The sequence below is a fragment of the Oryza glaberrima genome, chromosome 5 (assembly GCF_000147395.1).
Source record: "Oryza glaberrima chromosome 5, OglaRS2, whole genome shotgun sequence".
Lineage (NCBI taxonomy): Eukaryota > Viridiplantae > Streptophyta > Magnoliopsida > Poales > Poaceae > Oryza > Oryza glaberrima.
In genome coordinates, this window is record NC_068330.1 from 10,286,450 (window position 1) to 10,305,726 (window position 19,277).

Below are 19,277 nucleotides of genomic sequence, written 5' to 3' on the forward strand. Positions count from 1 at the left end.
AATTGTTCAACAGCACCAGCCCTATCAAGCAAGAAATTTTGGCCACGGCAACAGTGGGAGCAACAATGGTGGGAATCAGAATAACCGCAATGCAACCCCACGCCCACCAATGGCTCAGTCTCAAGCTTCGTAGCCCCAACAACAGAAGAAGGACTTAGGAGCTGCAATGAGCACGGACATTTTGCTGATAAGTTTTCTAAGCCGAACTGCAATGGACCTAAGGTCGTCCAAGCTCGTGTCAATCATGCTTCAGCAGAGGAAGCTGAAGCTGCACCGGATGTCGTATTGGGTACGTTCCTCGTGAACTCAATTCCTGCTATATTATTATTTGATTCTGGTGCAACACATTTATTTATTTCAAAGAAATTTGTTGGGAAACATGGGTTTATAAGAGAGCAACTTAGAGAGCCCCTATGAGAATTACAACCCCGGGAAATAGTTCAACATCAGTTTTTTGTAGCCCCTCTAACACAATAGAAATCCAAAGTGATGGCGATGTTAGGTCCTGATCTTCCGATAGGTATTGATAAACAGTCGATTTGGTGGAGCTGCGACACAACTCGATCCGGCTTCTGAACGAACACTCTGTTGATGTCACGACCAAAAATAACCCAACGGGCATTCCTGATGTGCGTGTATTATTCCCTGTCCCAGGAGGCAAGGTACACCAAAAGTTGATACATTTCAGAGTTTAACAAGCGGAAGCGTAAATAATTAATTTATTACATGGGCGGCGAAGGCCCAGCACACACAAAGACAAACGGGAAACAGCGGAAGACTAGGGCGATGACCACAGGCGCTTGACGGCAGGCACGAGCTAGACACCAAAGCCTTCATCTTCCAGGAACTCCTCTTCTGGGTTTGGGAAAAATTGAGCAAGACTGAGTACAACCACCGTACTCAACAAGACACACCCACAAGTGAAGAATAAATGTAAGGGAGTACAAGGGAGCCACAATATAGGGGGTTAGGGTTTGCAGTAAACAGCATTAAAAGTCACTTAGTTGCTCAAAGCTACTTTGTAAACACGGTCCTAAAGCTATACAATATTATTAATCAAGGCCGTGAACCCACACGAACCTGCCTTAACCCAAGGCCTACGATGATTCAGACCGAACTGGCAACCCGACCCTGGGTCCCAGCTCGTCCCAAGCCAACCCAGGCTAACCATTCCACATTTTAGTTGTTAAGCAGGTTTTAAGAATTAAAACACTAACTTGGGTACATTGCTCGGCTTGCCCATAACCGAGGGCGCGGCTATTCGAATAGGTTTTACTCTGATCGGAGGTGTACATCTTTACCCACAAGACACATCTTCCTCACGTGTAACCACGTGCCACATACCACCACGGTATACGGACGGAAGACGTGACATAGTTTCGAACCCATCCTAGCCATAGACAAGAGTACCGACCCAACCCCACCTACGGCCGGAACCTCCGGGACAGGTAGGCAGGACTGAGCCCCTAGCAGCAGGACACCGGCCCTGTGCCATGACATCTCGACTACCCGGCCGCAGCTCGTGTAGCCTTCATTTGCCCTAGAGATGTCCATCGACCCCCGACTTCGTCCATCTCCATCCGTGTACTTTTGTTTATAACCAGACTAAGCCACAAACTAAGCCTTACCCACTAGACATGTGGAAGTACGGTAGTGCTTTGCAATAGAGGCCCGAAGACCGGTCCTTATATGGCCGAGGTGCTACTATCAAAACCATGCACCCCGAGCCCAGCCTAAAACCATTTTGAGGATTTTGAATAGAGAGGGAGGTGTGAATCCAATTCCACAATAATCCATCCATTCCATAGTGTCCAGGTGATGAGAATATTCCCAAAGTCTAGAGTTGTAAAACCACCTAATGTTGCCTAATTAACCAGCGAAGCATCTACCTAAATTCATACTAGTGCTACCATGAGTAGAGTGTCCACTAGTTGGGGTTTTGTTTAATCTAGGGTGAACAAGGTAATAATATCAATAACAATAATAATAAGGTCATAACAAAGGTAAATAGGCATGGCTAAATAAAACAGTGATAATGCGGGAATTTAAGTAAAGCGATAATGCAATAATTTAAATCAAAATAATTTTATAAAATGGGATCCAATATGTTCAAGGATGATGTGACTTGCCTTGCTCGCTTTCCCAAACGTCGGCTTCAACCTCCACGAAGAGCGGATCTTCCGAAGCTGCAGCGTCTAAACGACCAACGGAAAAGAAAAGGCTTTTACTCTAATAAACTCTATATAACAAGCAGGAACAAAGCACAAAAATGGGTTCTTGACTTCTTAAGGAAAAATTAGAGACTTGAACGGTCCAATTCCGAGTTCAAATGGCCAAGTTATGGCCATTTGAAGTTTATATGCTCTTTAAATGAATATTTGCGAATTTCTTCATTTAAATTTTAATTTAAAAAAGGTTTATTGCGTCAGCCGAGGGGGAGGGGCGTGCGGACCGGGTCCACGGGAGTGGGGTCCACGCGGCAGCCTCACGGTCCACGGTGGACCAGGTGCACCCGGGCTCACACCGGCCGGCGCCGTGGGCCCCACACGTCAGCCGCACCCGAGGGCACGGGCGGCTGACGGCCGGGCCCCATGCGGCAGCCACTCGGCGCGCCCGAGGGCGGCCATGCCGGCACGGTCGGCGGGAGGCGGCGCGCCCGCGCCCCGATGGTCGCCGCTGGCGACCACCGGCGCGGCGGAGCGACGGCCGAGAGAGGGGAGGGAAGGGGGAAAGGAGGCGACGGTCCACGGCTCACCCCGGGGCGACGGCGGCGACGGAGGAGGCGGCCGGAGCGGAGGGAGGCGGTGGCGCGGCTCGGGTCGACGGGGACGGCGGCGCTCCGGCGGTCGGCGACCGAATCGGAGGGGTGGACGAGGTCGGCGAGGATGCGGCGAAGCCGAAGGAGGCGGCGCCGAGGTGGGAGGCGGTCCGGGGCGACGACGGCGGCGGACCAGAGCTCGGCAGCGACGGCGGAGAGAGAGAGCGACGTCGCGAACTCGAATCCGGCGAGGAGGAAGGGCGGCGAGAGGCGAAAACGGACAGAGGAGGTGCGGGGAGGGTTTAAATAGGGTTGGAAGGGGGAGAGAGCAGCCGGAGGGGAGGGAAACCGGCGCGGTGGTCTCGGGCTCCATCAATGGCGCCGGCGGGATTAGGGGAGGGTTTCCAAACGAATCCAAGGGAGAGAGGGAGGGAAAATTGGGGGGAAAGGGAGAGGGGATCATGGGGAATATTTCCCCCCACTTTATTGCACGCGGGACGACGGGAGGCGGCGGGATTTGCGGCGGTGGCGGCGCTAGGGCACGAGCGAGGCGGCGGGAGCGACGGGAGGTCGGGGATGATGGGTGGGCCCCACCCGTCAGCGAGGGTGGTGTCACATCCTAAAAATCCTAAAAATATAAATTGTTGTTTAATTGGAATTATTAGAATTGATTTTAAAAGCCTTGAAAAGAAGATCTAATTTTAAATAATAAATTCCAATATAAAATAGGGCCAGATAAAATTTCATTAAATACTTTGCTTAATTCTATAATTCCTAGATTTTTCTGGGATTTATTTGAGCTAAGGGAGTATTTTTAATAAATGAAATTGCATTTCATAAATAATTTAAATTGGAAAAAGGTTTTTAAAAGTCTCTTTTGGCTTTGGGCCGAAAGTCGGCCCAAAACCCTCTCTCTCTCCTCCTCGGCCCAAGCCGACCCAGTCCACAGCCGAGCCGCCGCCCGCGCGCGTGTCCGCCCACTGGCAGGTGGGGCCCACCTGTCGGACTCGTCGTCTTCCTCGCGCCGCCGCCGCCCGAAACCCTAGCGCCGCGCCGCCGCCGTCTCCTTCCAAATTCGGCCACGTCTTTCCTTCTCCGGTGAAATCAATTGAGGGGAAATGATCTTCGGGATCTCCTCTACCTTTTTCCCTTTTGGAAATTTCACCTAAAACGTTTGGAAAGCGGAGGATTCGATCTCGAATCGGATTCGTCTCTCTCTCCCGAACCCTAACCTTTCCTTCTCGTCGCCGGTCGCCGTGGGCCTTCGCCACCGCCTTCTTGCTCCTATAAAAGGATCCCCGGTGTCTCCGCTACCCGTCGCCACCCTCGCCAACCATAAGCCAGCGTGTGCAACGGCTTTACCTTTTGTATAGCATGGTTCATTGCGGGGCACCAGACTGAGAAGTGGCGAAGATAAGCCCACGGGGGTATTGCACAGCTCCTTTCCGAGGTACCGTGGTGGTATCGAGGCACATGGTGACATGTCGTGGGGCTGTGTCTTGTGGGTACAGTGGTACACCTCTGATCAGAGTAAAACTATTCGAATAGCCGTGCCCGCGGTTATGGGCGGGTCTAACAATGTCTTTCGTGATTAGTCTCACACCTCTCATCATAATGAAAGATGCTATAACTGGTAATAATTTGATTAGCTCCTAGTTTGGAATGGTATATTCCTGGTTTGGAGATAGAACTGTGCAGCCGGGATTGGTTGTTCAGAATGGTTGGGCCTATGCAACTGGGTATGTTGTATAGCGTTGGAATAATATTGTTTAATTATTACTTAACTGTTTTATTAAATTCTGAAATGTTTATTAAATGCTGTTTATGCAAATGAAACCCTACTATGCCTTCCTTTGTTATCCTGTGCATTTTCATATTTGCTGCGTGGCTTGCTGAGTATGTCATATACTCACCTTGCAATCATTCATCAGAGGAGGAGCTCTACAGTGATGCTGATGGTGTGGAGGATTAGGTGTAGCCCTGGTCAAGCTGCTTGTGGGGTGGAGTTGTCTGCGCCGTTTATCTTATCTTATTTTCCGCTGCTTAGATCTTTATTGATTGAGAGGAACTATCTACCTCTGTAATGACATTTTTTTATTCGCTTATTAATTAGAGTAATAATTGTACTCTATTATCAATTTGTTATTGTGTGCCTCGGCTGATTCCTAGACGAGGGTTCACACACATGTAAGCGTTTGGAATTTTGGATAGAAATTCCGGGCGTGACAAGTGGTGTAACATCCCGGCCTAGGGCTTAATAGGATTAATAGAATACTCATATCAACAAGTTGCAACTTCTTTTCCGGAAGCCAATCTCCAAAGAACTCCAGGGTTAAGCTTGCTTGGCCTGAAAAGACATGTGTTGGTCTGTGAGGGCAGTCTATGACCTATGAAAGCTATCAGATGTAAGTGGGCCCGGCCTGGGGGAAGGCGGGACGTTACAAAATGGTATCAGAGCCGACTCTCACGGTTTCACGGGCGCGTATGTCGCAGTTGCGCAGGCATGGTGCGCATGGCTGGTGAAGACCGGGAGTGGTTACACAACATGGCACATGTGCTGGCACTGGACACATGGACGTGGCCAAGAGAGGTCGTTCCTGGCCTGGGGTTGATCAACGGGGGCGTCGATCTCTCTTAAGGGGGTGAGGGTGTAACATCCCGGCCTAGGGCTTAATAGGATTAATAGAATACTCATATTAACAAGTTGCAACGTGCTTGGCCTGGAGCAATTTGGGATGGGTGACCGACCGGGAAATTCTTCCCGGGTGCACACGAGTGAGGACAAAGTGTGCAGAAAAGACATGTGAAAGCTATCAGATGTAAGTGGGCCCGGCCTGGGGGAAGGCGGGACGTTACAGGTGGCGGGCGGGCCCACCCGTTAGCGGCGCGCGCGCGGGGAGAGGCCGAGTGGGCCGCGGGGAAGAGGAGAGAGAGAGGGGGGGAGAGAGGGAGATGGGCCGGGCCGGCCCAAGGGAGGGAAGGGGGACTTTTAGCGTTTTTTCTTTTTATAAAACTTTTTCAACTTTGTTTATTTCTTAATAATTATTATTTGTGCTCTGAAAATTCCACTAAAATTTATTTACACATTTTAGGCTTTTAGGAAATATACAAAAATCCTCTAAGCCTTATTTGACTTTTAACTTTGCACATTTTAATTGTTGGAGGCCTTCACACGGATTTTAATTATTCTAGGCATAATTTAAAGGATATACTTTAGAGTCGTTTTGGGACATGACAGTTGAGCCCCGCAATCGCAGTACCACGTCTCCTCTGGTTATCAACTATGCCGAAACCTGATTGACCACGCCGAGAAGGCTAATCCCTACATGCGAATCGAAGAACACAAGAAAGAACAAGATAGATTGCAACACAATTGCATATGAATGATTAAGCACTTGAATTTGGGGTTTCACAAACCGATCTAGCAGCGAAACTGTTCTTGACAGATTAACCTAAGCAAAACCTGACTATGAACAATGATGGCTACTGAATATATATTATTAGGGATGTCCTAGGGTTGCCCTAGGGTGCACACCCCCTTAGGCTAAGCCCACGACACAATTACAAGGCCCGAAACCCAAATCAAATTTGGACTAGATGAGGTACATGGCTTGTTTTGCATATTCCCGATAGATCCGTACAAATTTTGACGTGGGACCAAAACCATCTGAAAGTAGACTCTATAAGCTTTGCAAGAAGTAGTCATGGCCCTAAAATTCATTCTAGATCAGCGGCTATGTCCATTTGAAGTTGATGCTGTCAGGAGCCCCGAATCCGAATCCAAAATGCGTAGAACTTTATCTCTTCTCTTGGATGGACGAAAAATGACGTGGTGAGCTAGAAGTAGACTTGGCGAAGGTTTTGTTTTGGTCCCCAATCAACTTCTTTGATGATCCATGCATTCGTTATGCTCGGTCCCTTTTCCTTGTGTAGGAACGTTTGTTCAAATATATAACCAGTAAATCTAATATAGAACATATGCACCTTTGGTTGATAAATACATAAGTTAGTCATGGTCATATCCGAGCTAGTTGTGTCCTCATCATCCTCCCCTTCTTGATTGGAAACCGTCCTCGGTTTCACTTCGTCATGGAGCATATTGAACTTATCTTTATCTATCACAACATTTGTTGCGGAACATTTTTTGATGGCCAAATGATTGGGTCCTAACATCTTTGTAGTCGAAAAACCACAACACTCCCCTTCTTACAAACCAACCTGTAACTCATTTAAACAACTAGAGGAACTAGATAGAGAATTACTTATACGCATGTTGTCCTCTAGACAATACATTTCATCATGAAAAGGAGGTATAGTCAAATTCAAACAAATATATACTCGATGCACATTATATTCTCCTTTACTATCATAATTTCCAATAACATGAAAAATCACATCAAAAGGGCATGGCAATTCAAATCTAGCAAATAATTTCTTCTCTAAACAGTTGAGTGGACAAAGATCATCAAATTGAATATTGTCGACGTTTGATGTCGCGATTCCGGTATTTGCATAGTATGGGGATCGTTGGTACTAGGATATATGCGAGACTGAGGTAAAAGGGATGGAGACGAGGATTTTTATACAGGTTCAGGCCCCTAAATTGTCAAGTAATAACCCTACATCCTGTTGGCCGAAGCCAATAGTGCTCTTATTCACCATAATCACACACTAGTACAATATTTGGGGTAGCCTATCTAACTGTTGTCGACATGGCGGTCTGAAGGTCTGACTCGTAGTCGACAACAGGGTAGTCTTCCTCCTCGAATCCGTGCCTGGCGAGATCAGAAATAACGCTTTCGTCTCTCCAGACAGTATCCGGAGACACCATAGGGGACTAGCCGTGCTTATCCCTGAAGTCGATATCCGGCGGCTTGTCTTGTTGTATGTTGGCTTGTATGTTGATCTTGTGTATTGATCTATTGTTCCGTGTATGTTGATTGTGGTGGGTGTTGATTGAGGTGGTCGTCCCCTCTCCTCCTATGGGGTCTTGTATTTATACCCATAGGTGTCCCCTTGTCCAAGTAAAACTAGGGAAACCAATATGGATACAATCCGAGTAGTCCTTATTGTTTTCATATAGAACTCTTGTTGTCTTTCCTTATCCGAAACTCCCTCGAGGTCAGTTTCCGTATAAGACATGGTATGTGGTGGGTCCTGCCGAGATTTAGTCAACTACTATTAAGTATGTGGTATCCATAACCCTGACAAATATAACCTTAAGTATTTAAAGAATATAGCAATTTAAGCTCTTCATTCTCGCTAGCAATGTGAATAACATGTTTAAACTCAACACATGGTGGCTCTACTATAGAACTAACATGTTCATTAACTAGTTGTGCCTAACCAACACATCACTGGGCCAAGGAGTTAGTTGCTAAGTCCCAAGAGGAAGCCCAGTGATAGGGAATCCGGTGTTAAGAGCGAAATTTGACAAGATAGACTCAGATTTGGAGATGTATATCGACACATAATCAAAGGAGATTGAATCTTGCCAAATTCAGAACGCACATTGGCCGGAAACAGTGTTGGAAACAATATCGCCGAACCATCGAGGTGTATCGTCCCGGCTTCGTCGTCGTCCAACATTGCCTAGGCAAAGTAGTCCTGTTCGCTCACGATGTGGGGAGGAGTCACCAGCCTCCTTTGCTTTGTCATTGGTTCAGCAAGGGTCACATGCTGATAATGTTTCCTCTCCTTGCACGATAAAGTTGATGCAGGATTAGAGGCACTGACCAAGCTGGCTCTAGATCTTTAGGGGCATCTTCCGCGTTCTCTAGGGTAGCGTCTTTTACATCGATGATCTTGGTTGCAGCGTGTGTCTTAGCAATCCCAATTTCAGGACAGGCGTTGCGCCACCTTTAAGAGATGCGCAAAAACCATGTCTAGCGCGGCCTCCTCCAGGTCATCAGGTTGAGTTTGACTGATGTCCATAGGACTGGTATAGAGCCAGCACCGTCAGCTCCACTAGTTCAGGATGGCCAAGCTCCGATGGTGGAAGTCGTTGTCAACCATGTTGGCATCAAGGCCGGCCTTGATTAGCCCGTGTCCAGCAGCACCTCAGTCCAAACTTCCAGTTTCTTTACTATGTCAAGGGTGAAGAGGACTCGCTGTTGGTATTTCTTAACGACATTACTAGAAATATAATTCCCAACAATGGCGTAGAAATACTCTTGGTATATTATGGTTACAGAGTTCATCCACAAGCGCACGGATATACCATTGTAGCATTTCACCCGAGAGTATTCCAAGGATATCATATTTGTTTAATCCCGTGGGAAGATCATAATAGTGAGAAACTAATAATTTATATATTACTTGTAATAATCATAGTCTAAGCAAGGGTTAAGATAAATCAAAGGGTAGAGTGACACACAAGCTTGGAGCTACTCATTCTCATACTAAAATATCTAAGCTAAGTGGAAAGAAAATAGAAAGAAAATATATTCCTATACTTCTAGTATACATAGTATACATACATTCTAATTATATGATTAACTAGCTAATACCCTCTGCCCGATGCCCTCCTGATAATTCGAGAAGCCACCCCTGACTGTCGAGTTCCTTATGACAACCCGTCATGACCATACAACCGGGGTTAAATACGGAGGAGTACCCTCCCCAAGAAATTAACTTAGGACTATATACACACATGGAGGAATCACTACAAGATAATTGAGCTATTGCTACCAAATTATTGCAACAAAAAATAATTCATAGCAATATATTATACTATTGCAATGATAATTTTTCTGTGGCAAATAATTATTTTTTATTGCAACGATCTATAATCGTTGTTTTATTTAGTACTTTTGTTGCAATAGAAAATGATATATCGCCACAAAAAATCGCACTGTTGCAAAAAAACATGTTCTATCACCACAATTTTAATTTTTGTGGCAATTTATGTAATACATGGTACTTTTCACTATTTTTTTTGTTGCTACGATCAACAAATTCGTTGCAATAAAAAAATTGTCGTCTCATAATTTCAATTAATTTTTTCATATGGACACGGATTGAGACAAATTTTATATGGAAATTATAGCTCTCGACGAGATCTACAATTTTATAGGTGATAACTTTTTCATTTGAAATCTTTTAGATATTCAAATCTATGATTCAAATCTCAATTAGCTAGGCTCAAATGGAACGATATGCATTTTCCAACAGAATTGATGCGTAGATGAGTTGGTAAAGGAGAGCACGCGTGAAGGATAGGTCTTGGGTTCGAATCCTAGCCAAGACACAAAATCAAAAAAATAAGTAGATAAATAGATAGGATGATAGATTAATATTTGAACTTTTAATTTGGTACGTAAAACTAATACCACATATGGAGTGGTGGCAATAATTTTTATTACAACGATGTGAAGTGTTGCAATATGACTTTTTGCCACATCCATTCCGTGGCAACATCTAAATTTATTACCACAAAATAAAAATCGTTGCAATAACCTATTACCACGGCTAGCAACGATTTTACAATTGTGGCAAGATGTATCTATTGCCACAATTTGAGTATTGATGCCACGATTTTTTTCGTGGCAACAAATGATTTTTCTAGTAGTGAATACCCGTACTGAGCTATCACCATCAGCGGCCCACCTCTCATCGGCAGCATATAACTAAACTACCAGATACTACTCTAATATCATCGTCATGACATAGAGTAATTACATAAGCAAACATTATATCCGTACCGATGAATCTCCCAAATAAGCTAGCAGTATAATCAGTATAACATGAACATAATACTAAGCTGGCATTCATATACTCGGAAAGTATTTGAATACCAGAAATGTCGGCACCCGGGGATTGAATTCCCGAATACCTGGAGCATACACTATACTAGTCCCATGATCAGTGGCTAGTACACGCGTCCACAACATTGTTATCACATCCATACAATCATACTTGACATATAAGTAGATAAGTGGTTCTCATAACTTAACGGTGCATAGGTCTTACATAGTAGTTAGGCCGACCGGCCAAATAAAAGAGTTTAAACGCAGCGGAAAATATAAAGATATATATGTTCTTCGGTATGCCCATCTACCAACCCACACAGGCAACCGACTAGGAATCTCCCTAGAAAGAACCATCCTCAAAAACAACAACAAGAAGTGGGTCAATACACTAGGTATTGGCAAGTCCTACCCAAACCTTGGGAAACCTAGGATTATTGCAAGCTGAGATCAAGGATGGCTATATTTGTGGCTCATTTTCAGCACAAAGAAAATTTTGTTTCACAATAGTAAATAATAGTAGATTGCAACGAAATTTTGTAAATCAAAGGATAAACAACAGTAATAGTAACATTAATGTTATCATAGTACCATCCTTGTGCCCTCCATGGCAACAAGTAACAATTTTATTCATAACCCATGCTGGGCATAAATCATCACCATTATTTACCATACCCATTTCAGAATTTACTTAACAAAAGTCACCAACATTATACTTGTATCATTTCACCAAGTCGCTCATGACCTTTAGCACGGCTAATCGATTAGTTTAGACTCTGCAGAGTTTGTGCACTTTACCCACATGACACGAGCTAGCAATCATGTAAACCATGCCACGCGATACCAAACCGGTACCCGTTTTGCTAGCCTATGATGAAGCCACTACATTGCTCAGTGATTAACCTTGCATGTGCACGGAGAGTGTTTCTCCACATTGGCCATGAACCAATGCCGCTAGGAAAGATGGGCCCCAACCTAATCCAAACGCCGCGAGGCGAACACATCCGTTCCCTCAACGAGGCACTATCCGTAATATTGGATATGCTCAAACGCCCATGCCATATGGCGAACACAACCGTTCCTATAGAGGGTCACATGTGTAGCTCCTATGAACCATTGCTCAGACTAGTCCATACTACAACGGCCTCCCAATGCAAGGTTAAGCAATAAGCAACATAATAAGCTAAGGTTGCCCCATAACCAACACATGTGATTGCACTGTAATCTTAGTTGGTGACACTTAGTTCAGTCCTTAATTGACCTAGGCGAACACTCCCCCTATCGGTGCGCAACTACTATGATATGCACACCACTTGCCGCCCAAGTCTAAAATCATTATTTTCAGTTTCCAATCTTCATAAACAACAAAGGCAACTCCTCTGTAAAAATATCCCATTTGTAAAGAATGATTACCATGTCATATATAACCATTGGAAATTTTCTAAGCATGACTAAGCAAGTAGCTATAATAGCAGCACGAATATACCCACATTGTGCATGTACAGCACACTCATATTCTCACCCTAGGGCTTCAACGATAATCAATATATCAAGGTTGGTAATGCAACAATTAGGTTATTTCTACCAATACCCATTTTCTTTATAAAACATCGCATGCAATTTATAAAATAATAAAGCATTTGCGAAGATATAGGATTCAACATGATCAAAGTAGGAATTGAATAGGACTTGCCTTGCTCAGTTGGTTCCTCAAATAACTCTTGGTCCTGTACACTCTCCCCAACGGCAACAATCGATTCGTCCTCTAATTAAATTTAAACGTACATTCAAATGAACATCCAATAAAACTCCAAGATAAAATATGATGCATGGTGCATGAACATGTTCAGTGTAAAGAGAGTGATTTAATATAAATTTAGGAGAAAGAATCGCCTAAACCCGATGTTCTATGTGCAAGTTATCATGTTTCTAATATTTAAAGTACGGTAAATACAAAGTTTACTATTTAAATTTAAATTAGTGAAAATTTTCACAACAGTGGTGATAATTTTAGTGTACAGTATTAAAGACAACATTATTATGGATCTAATGAAATTTGGTTCACCTCAATCGGAGTTAAAATGAATTTTCTATGATTTTACAAAGTTTCAGCATTTTATAGTGCATAAATAATTAACCGAAACCATTTTCTTAGATTTATTAATTTCTCTTTACAAAAAGCTGAAGCGTACTATATATAGTACGCTTTCCTACATGCAAAACGTATTGCGGTAGTGCGCATCCACTTAAAACAGTGGGGTCCACATGTAAGTGTCTCGATGTTTCACAGAACAGACCCTAATCTTGCGGCTATTGAGATCTTGGTCTCGGTCCCACATGTAAGTGTATTGGCGCTTTGTATCAAGAGCCCTAGAGTTTTTCTCATTTACGAACAGGTCCTATCTTCTTCCTCCGTTCGCAACATACAGAGGGGAGCGCGAGGGCGGCTCCGGATGGGCTCGCCGGTGGCGAGCGGCCGCAGGGCTGGCTAGGGCAGAGGCAGGGGTGGCTAGAGGAGGTTTACGTGCATCTCCTAGTGGCGGTGGCGTGGCTGGGGGTGGCTAGAGGCGGTTGGCCATGGCAGGCTGCGGCAGTGGTTCGGGATGATGGCGGCCGGCGGCTATGGCGAACGGTGACTCGATTAAAGGACAGGGAAGCACCTAGGGACTATGAGGTGGCTTACCCCGCGTTCTTTTTGGGCGGAGGCGGTCCGAGGTGGCGTGGCGACGAGCTCCTGAGGCGGTTGGCGGTGGCAATGGTGGCGGCGGCTCTCCGGTCGAGGGGTCCTAAAAGAGATTTCGGAAATAGATTTATGGAGGTCCTATGAGCCTGATGGCGCGAGGAATCGAGAGGAAACTCACCGAGGCGACGGCGTTCTGTTTGGCCGGCGCGGGGCGTGACGGTGGCGCGGCCGTTCCCGGCGAATCAGAGGGTTTAGGGCTTCGGCTTTAGGAGTGGAGGTTGAAGGTGGTCTAGAGAGTTAGCTGGCACGAGGGTTCGATTTATAGGCGAGGGAGGAGCGAGAGGCGGACGCGGAGGTTGTCGTGACGCGTTCGGCGTCTCTCACGCGCGCAGGCGGTGTTCGGCGGGGAACACGGCGGGCAGCAGGCGTCGGCTTTGCGCAGGGAGTGCAGAGGGGGTGCAGGGGTAGTCAGAGGAAGCCAGGGGCGGTCGGTCTCGCCTTGTCGCTTCGGGCATCGGCTTTGGCAGAGGGCGGCGGCTCCGGGTTGGCGAGGCGCGCTGCGAGGCCGGCTTTGCAGGCAGGAGACACGGAGGCAGGGGCGTCGGCTTTGCAGACGGCAGACGCAGGTCGGCGGCTTTGCAGACGGAGGAAGCAACGGTCGAGTTTGTAGCGTCTCGTCGCTCCGGGCAGAGGGACGGTGTCGGTTTGGCGCAGCGGCTGCGAGGGCATCGGGAAGAGGCAGGGCAGAGGCGTCGTCAGCTTTGCACAACCTTGTAGCGAGATTCACGGGCAGAGGAGGAATGGGCGGCTTGGAGGCGATGACTTTTGGCTCGCATCCAATGTCTGCAAGGAAAGAGATGGGAAAAAGAAGGAGAGAGGGATGGGGTGCTGGGCCACTAGCAGGTGGGGTCCAGGGTGCTTGGGCCCACTGATAAGAGAAGTACAGGAATAGGGGAGGTGAGGAACATTTCTTCCCAAGGATTTTTAGAGAGGGCTGAGGGTTTGACGAATTCTTTTGTTTTTCTTTGGAATGGCTACACTGCTCAAAAGCATGCGCCAATTTTACTGCAAGTTACTGTAGTGGTGAACTCCATTTGGTGATTTTTTTTTAGATTTTTCTCATGTGCAGTTATTTTTTGAAAATTCAAACAAGTTTCCTTCTTTTATTCCAATTTAAATTAATTTTGGTTGCCTTCATCTTTTTAATTGAGATGCAAAAGCTGAGTTATAACTAATTAAATTTGTTGTTTATTATTCTCATCACTAATCTTATTACCCTTTTTTTTCTAATTTAATTTATATATGCAAAATGAAATGATGCATAGAAGATCCAAAAACACCTAAAACAAATTTTCACCACAATAATAATTTTTTTAATTACATTGAATTTCCAAGTTTCTATAATTTGGGTTTGTGACAGACCTACCCCCTTAAATTAAATCTCATCCTCGAGATTTGCTAGGCCTAGCTAAAGAAACTTGGGAAGTCGGCTTTAAGGCGGTCCTCTCATTCCCATGTGGCCTTACTCCACTAAACCTTAAGCATCTTTATTGAATGGCTACGGGTATGTCCTCGGCTTCTTCGAGAATTCGGATTGGGTATTCCTGGTAAGAAAGATCTGGTTGAAGGTTGATGCGTTCAACTAGAGTGAGCTCGGTGGGGACTCTAAGTCATTTCTTGAGTTGAGAGACATGGAATATGTCATGCACGTCTGAAAGTTGTGGTGGCAGTTCTAACTGGTACGCCACTTCTCCTCTTCGAGCGAGAATTTTGTGTGGACCGATATACCGAGGGGCCAACTTGTCGTGTACTTGAAAACGGCGGGTACCCCGCAGTGGTGAAACTTTGAGATAGACAAAGTCACCCACCTCAAAACTCAGTTCGCGGCGGCGACGATCAGCATAGCTGTTTTGACGTGACTGTGCTTCCTTGAGCCGTTTTCGGATTAGGTCAACATTTTGTTGGGCTTCATTGATGATGGATGGTCCAAAGAATTGTCTTTCGCCTACTTCAGACCAGAACAGAGGGGTTCTACATTTTCTTCCATAGAGAGCTTCGAAAGGAGACATTTGTAGACTTGCTTGGTAGCTATTGTTGTAGGAAAACTCAGCGAATGCCAAGCACTTTTCCCAGTTTGCGCCATATGTCAGCACACAAGCTCTAAGCATGTCCTCCAATATTTGATTTGTACGTTCGGTTTGGCCACCGGTTTGAGGATGAAAGGTTGTGCTGAAGAATAGTTCAGTTCCGAGGAAATCATGTAAGTTCTCCCAAAACCTTGAAGTGAGTTGAGGGCCACGGTCTAAAACTATGACTTTTGATACTCCATGTAGACGAACGATATGAGTCATATAGAGCTCAGCAAGCTTGTCTCCATTATATGTCATATGTACCAGAATGAAATGGGCTACCTTAGTCAAGCGGTCAACAATGACCCAAATAGAGTCATGCCCGTGCGGAGTCTTAGGTAGGCCAGTGATAAAGTCCATCCCGACTTCATCAAACTTCCACTCAGGAACTTGTAATGGTTGGAGCAACCCTGCTGGTCGTTGGTGTTCTGCCTTGATGCGTTGACACACATCGGAAATAGCAACATAGGCGGCAATATCTCGCCTCATGCTAGGCCACCAATAATGGGTGTGGAGATCTTGATACATTTTGGTGCAACCAGGATGGATAGACAGTGGAGATTCATGTGCTTCTTTGAGGATTAGCTCTCTTATTTGCAGATCATCAGGGACATATATTTGCTTCCCATGCAAGATTATTCCATCGGGACTTTGAGAGAAATTGAAAGTTAACCCTTCTTTTATTTGGGTCTTGATTTCGGCTACTCTCTTATCTATGAGCTGAGCAGCTTTGATCTGGGACAGGAGAGTTGGTTGCAGTGCTAAGGCTGCGATGACACCATCCTCAACAACTTCCAGGTTGAGCTTTTGAAATTCTTCATGTAACTCCGGTTGATTTACTAAGAAGGAGGCAGTGATATGATGGAGTTTTCGGCTGAGAGCATCAGCAAGAACATTTGCTTTGCCAGGATGATAGTGAATGCCAAGATCATAGTCCTTGATGAGCTCAAGCCATCTTCTTTGCCTGAGGTTTAGATCTAGCTGAGTGAAGAAATATTTTAAGCTCTTGTGATCGGTATAGATTTCACACCGGTTACCGATCAAATAGTGGTGCCATATTTTTAAAGCATGAACAACGGCTGCCAATTCCAAGTCATGAGTTGGATAATTGACTTCATGAGGCCGTAGTTGGCATGAGGCATAAGCCACAACTTTTCCATCTTGCATCAACACACAACCAAGACCATGGTGGGATGCGTCGCAATAGATGTCAAAGCCTTTGCGAGTGTCGGGCATCACAAGCACTGGGGCCGTTGTGAGCCTTCTTTTCAACTCTTGGAAACTTGCTTCACAAGCTGCTGACCATTCAAATTTTTGCTCCTTTTTCAGAAGTTGGGTCATAGGCCTAGCAATTCTAGAGAAGTTCTCGATGAACCGACGGTAGTAACCGGCTAAACCAAGGAAACTCCGGACCTCTGAGACAGATTGGGGCTGCTTCCAATTGAGCACATTTTGCACGTTGCTCGGGTTTACAGCGACGCCCCCTTTAGAGAGTACATGGCCAAGGAAGGCAACTTCCTTCAACCAAAACTCACATTTGGAAAACTTCGCATATAACCGGTGTTCACGAAGTTTGTCAAGCACCATACGCAAGTGTTGTGCGTGCGCTTCTTCATTTTTGGAATAGATGAGGATATCATCAATGAATACCACCACGAACTTGTCCAAATATTCCATGAATATTTTGTTCATCAAGTTCATGAAACTGGCAGGAGCATTGGTTAATCCAAAAGAAACCACGGTGTATTCATACAAACCGTAGCGGGTGGTGAATGCAGTTTTCGGAATGTCCTCCGGTCTGATTTTGAGTTGGAAGTATCCTAGCCTTAGATCGATTTTAGAAAAGATTCGGGCACCAGTCATTTGATCAAAGAGGTCATCTATTCTAGGAAGAGGATATTTGTTTTTGATGGTGACTTCATTAAGGGGTCGGTAAACCACACACATGCGTAGGGTACCATCTTTCTTGGGCGCGAATAACACTGGACAACCCCAATGTGATGAGCTAGGACGAATGAAACCCTTCTCTAATTGCTCATCAATTTGTTTCTTAAGTTCTACTAGATTCTCAGATGACATACGGTATGGTCTTTTTGCGATAGGTGCTGTTCCGGGGACTAGATCGATCACAAATTCGATATCACGATCGGGTGGCATTCCCGGCAATTCGTCTAGAACACATCTGGATACTCACACACAATAGGTATTGAGTTCATCTCCGGAAGTGAGAGGGAATGAAGTGATGGCTGATGGGAATTGGAAGCACGATAGGAAGTCAAGTCAACGGTTTTTCCATCGGTATTGACTAGGGAGATGGCTCTATTAGCACAATCGATGTTTAATTTGTGTTTGGACAACCAATCCATGCCAAGAATGACATCTAAACAAGGGGAATTTATTTGGATAAGGTCGGCTTTGAACTCTACCCCATTAATTAAGATTTTAATGTCTTTGCATACTTGTCTTGACCTAATAATCGAGCCAGGTGATTGAACAAGCATGACATCTTTCAATAGATTGGTCTGTATGTTGTGTTGGTTCACTAACTTGGTAGATATGAATGAATGAGATGCTCCGGAATCGAAAAGAACCAATGTAGGGGCTGAGTGTACAAGAAATGTACCTAGAACCACATCTGGTGAGATGGCGGCTTCTTCCGCGGTCACATGGTTGAGACGACCATGACCAAAAGTCTGAGCTGGCTTGGGAGCGGTTTGGCCCTCTCGTTGCCCTCCCCGACCCTGTGTTGGGCCACGGGGCTGTTGCTGCACTCCACGGAGCTGAGGTGGAGGGGCTGTCTTCTTCGGGTACGGGCAATGGTTGGCATAGTGTCCCATACACCCGCAGTTGAAGCAATCGACATTGGCCCGGTTTTGAGCACCGGTCCGTTGTCCCCCGCTGTTATAGGATTGAACTACGGCCATTAGAGGACGAGGTGTAATAGCTTGAGGTCTTGCTGGTGGTGGTGCAATAGGACGAATGCCAGCGGGCTGCCAGGTACATGGTCGTGATGAACCACTGCTTGCTGCTTTTTGTGCAACCCACTTGCGTTTACGGTCTGCGAGCACCTCCTTAGCACTTTCCTCCACACGGAGAGCTTTATCGACTAGGGACTTCATGTTAGGAATGTCATGAGCTGAGAGTGCATGCTTTATTTCTGGGTTCAAGCGCTCCCGGCAAAGATTGACCTTTCTAGACTCAGTGGTCATTTCCTCAGGCACATATCGAGAAAGATAGTTGAACTTGTTGAGAAAGTCCATGAATGACATGTTACTTTGCTGCAAGTTTCGGAACTCCTTCCTCTTGATCTCCATGATACCCTCCTGGATGTGAGCAGTGCAGAATGCCTCCTTGAAAACGTTCCAAGTGACAGGCACACCTTGTGGAAGGATAGTTTTGTAGCTTTCCCACCATGCTGCTGCTGCACCTTGGAGGTAGTAGGCAGCATAAGCTGCCTTTTCTTCATCATTGCAGCGGCAAAGGTCTAGCTTTCCTTCGATGTCACGGAGCCAATCATCGGCATCCAAAGGATCGACTGCTGAAGAGAAGTTTGGCGGGTGAGTGCGCTGCACTTCCCCTAACTTGGATTGGAGTTGACCCGCATTCTGGGCAATAGCGGCACTAAGGTTCTCAGTGTTCTGAACCATCCTTTCAAAAAGACGATTCTGCATGGCGAGAACTTGAGCCATAGTAGGTTCCTCGTGGCTCCTCATGTGTAGCTCCTTGTTGGCTTGTGCCTGTACCTCTTGTGGTGTTTGCGTTCATGGAACGGGTGTTCGTCATCCTGAGGGTAGGAATGATTTGACTATCATAAGACAAGGGGTAAATCCTTATTTTCTTTTTGCTGTTATATGTATATCCCTTTGATAGGTTTTTAAGTCTTATATGTTTTTTTTTGTGGACAGCAAGCATGAAACTTTAGCTTAAAACCTAAGTAAACATGTTTTGCTGATTTTCTA

At 45.5% G+C, this 19,277-nt stretch overlaps 1 protein-coding gene and 1 long non-coding RNA gene across 3 annotated transcripts in view; both read right to left on the reverse strand.

The window, feature by feature from the left end:
- Positions 1 to 19,277, reverse strand: part of LOC127773545 (uncharacterized) — a 47,797-nt gene that overhangs the window by 24,913 nt on the left and 3,607 nt on the right. For both annotated transcript variants that reach the window (XM_052299647.1, XM_052299646.1), the window contains exon 3: positions 2,130 to 2,195. In XM_052299647.1, coding sequence (XP_052155607.1) covers positions 2,130 to 2,195 — 66 coding nt within the window. The remainder of the gene's footprint in view (positions 1 to 2,129; positions 2,196 to 19,277) is intronic.
- Positions 12,195 to 14,468, reverse strand: LOC127773546 (uncharacterized). Its single transcript, XR_008017585.1, has 3 exons — positions 13,368 to 14,468; positions 13,190 to 13,292; positions 12,195 to 12,271 (listed from the first exon to the last, which is right to left on the reverse strand). It is a non-coding gene; the product is annotated as an uncharacterized LOC127773546 (long non-coding RNA).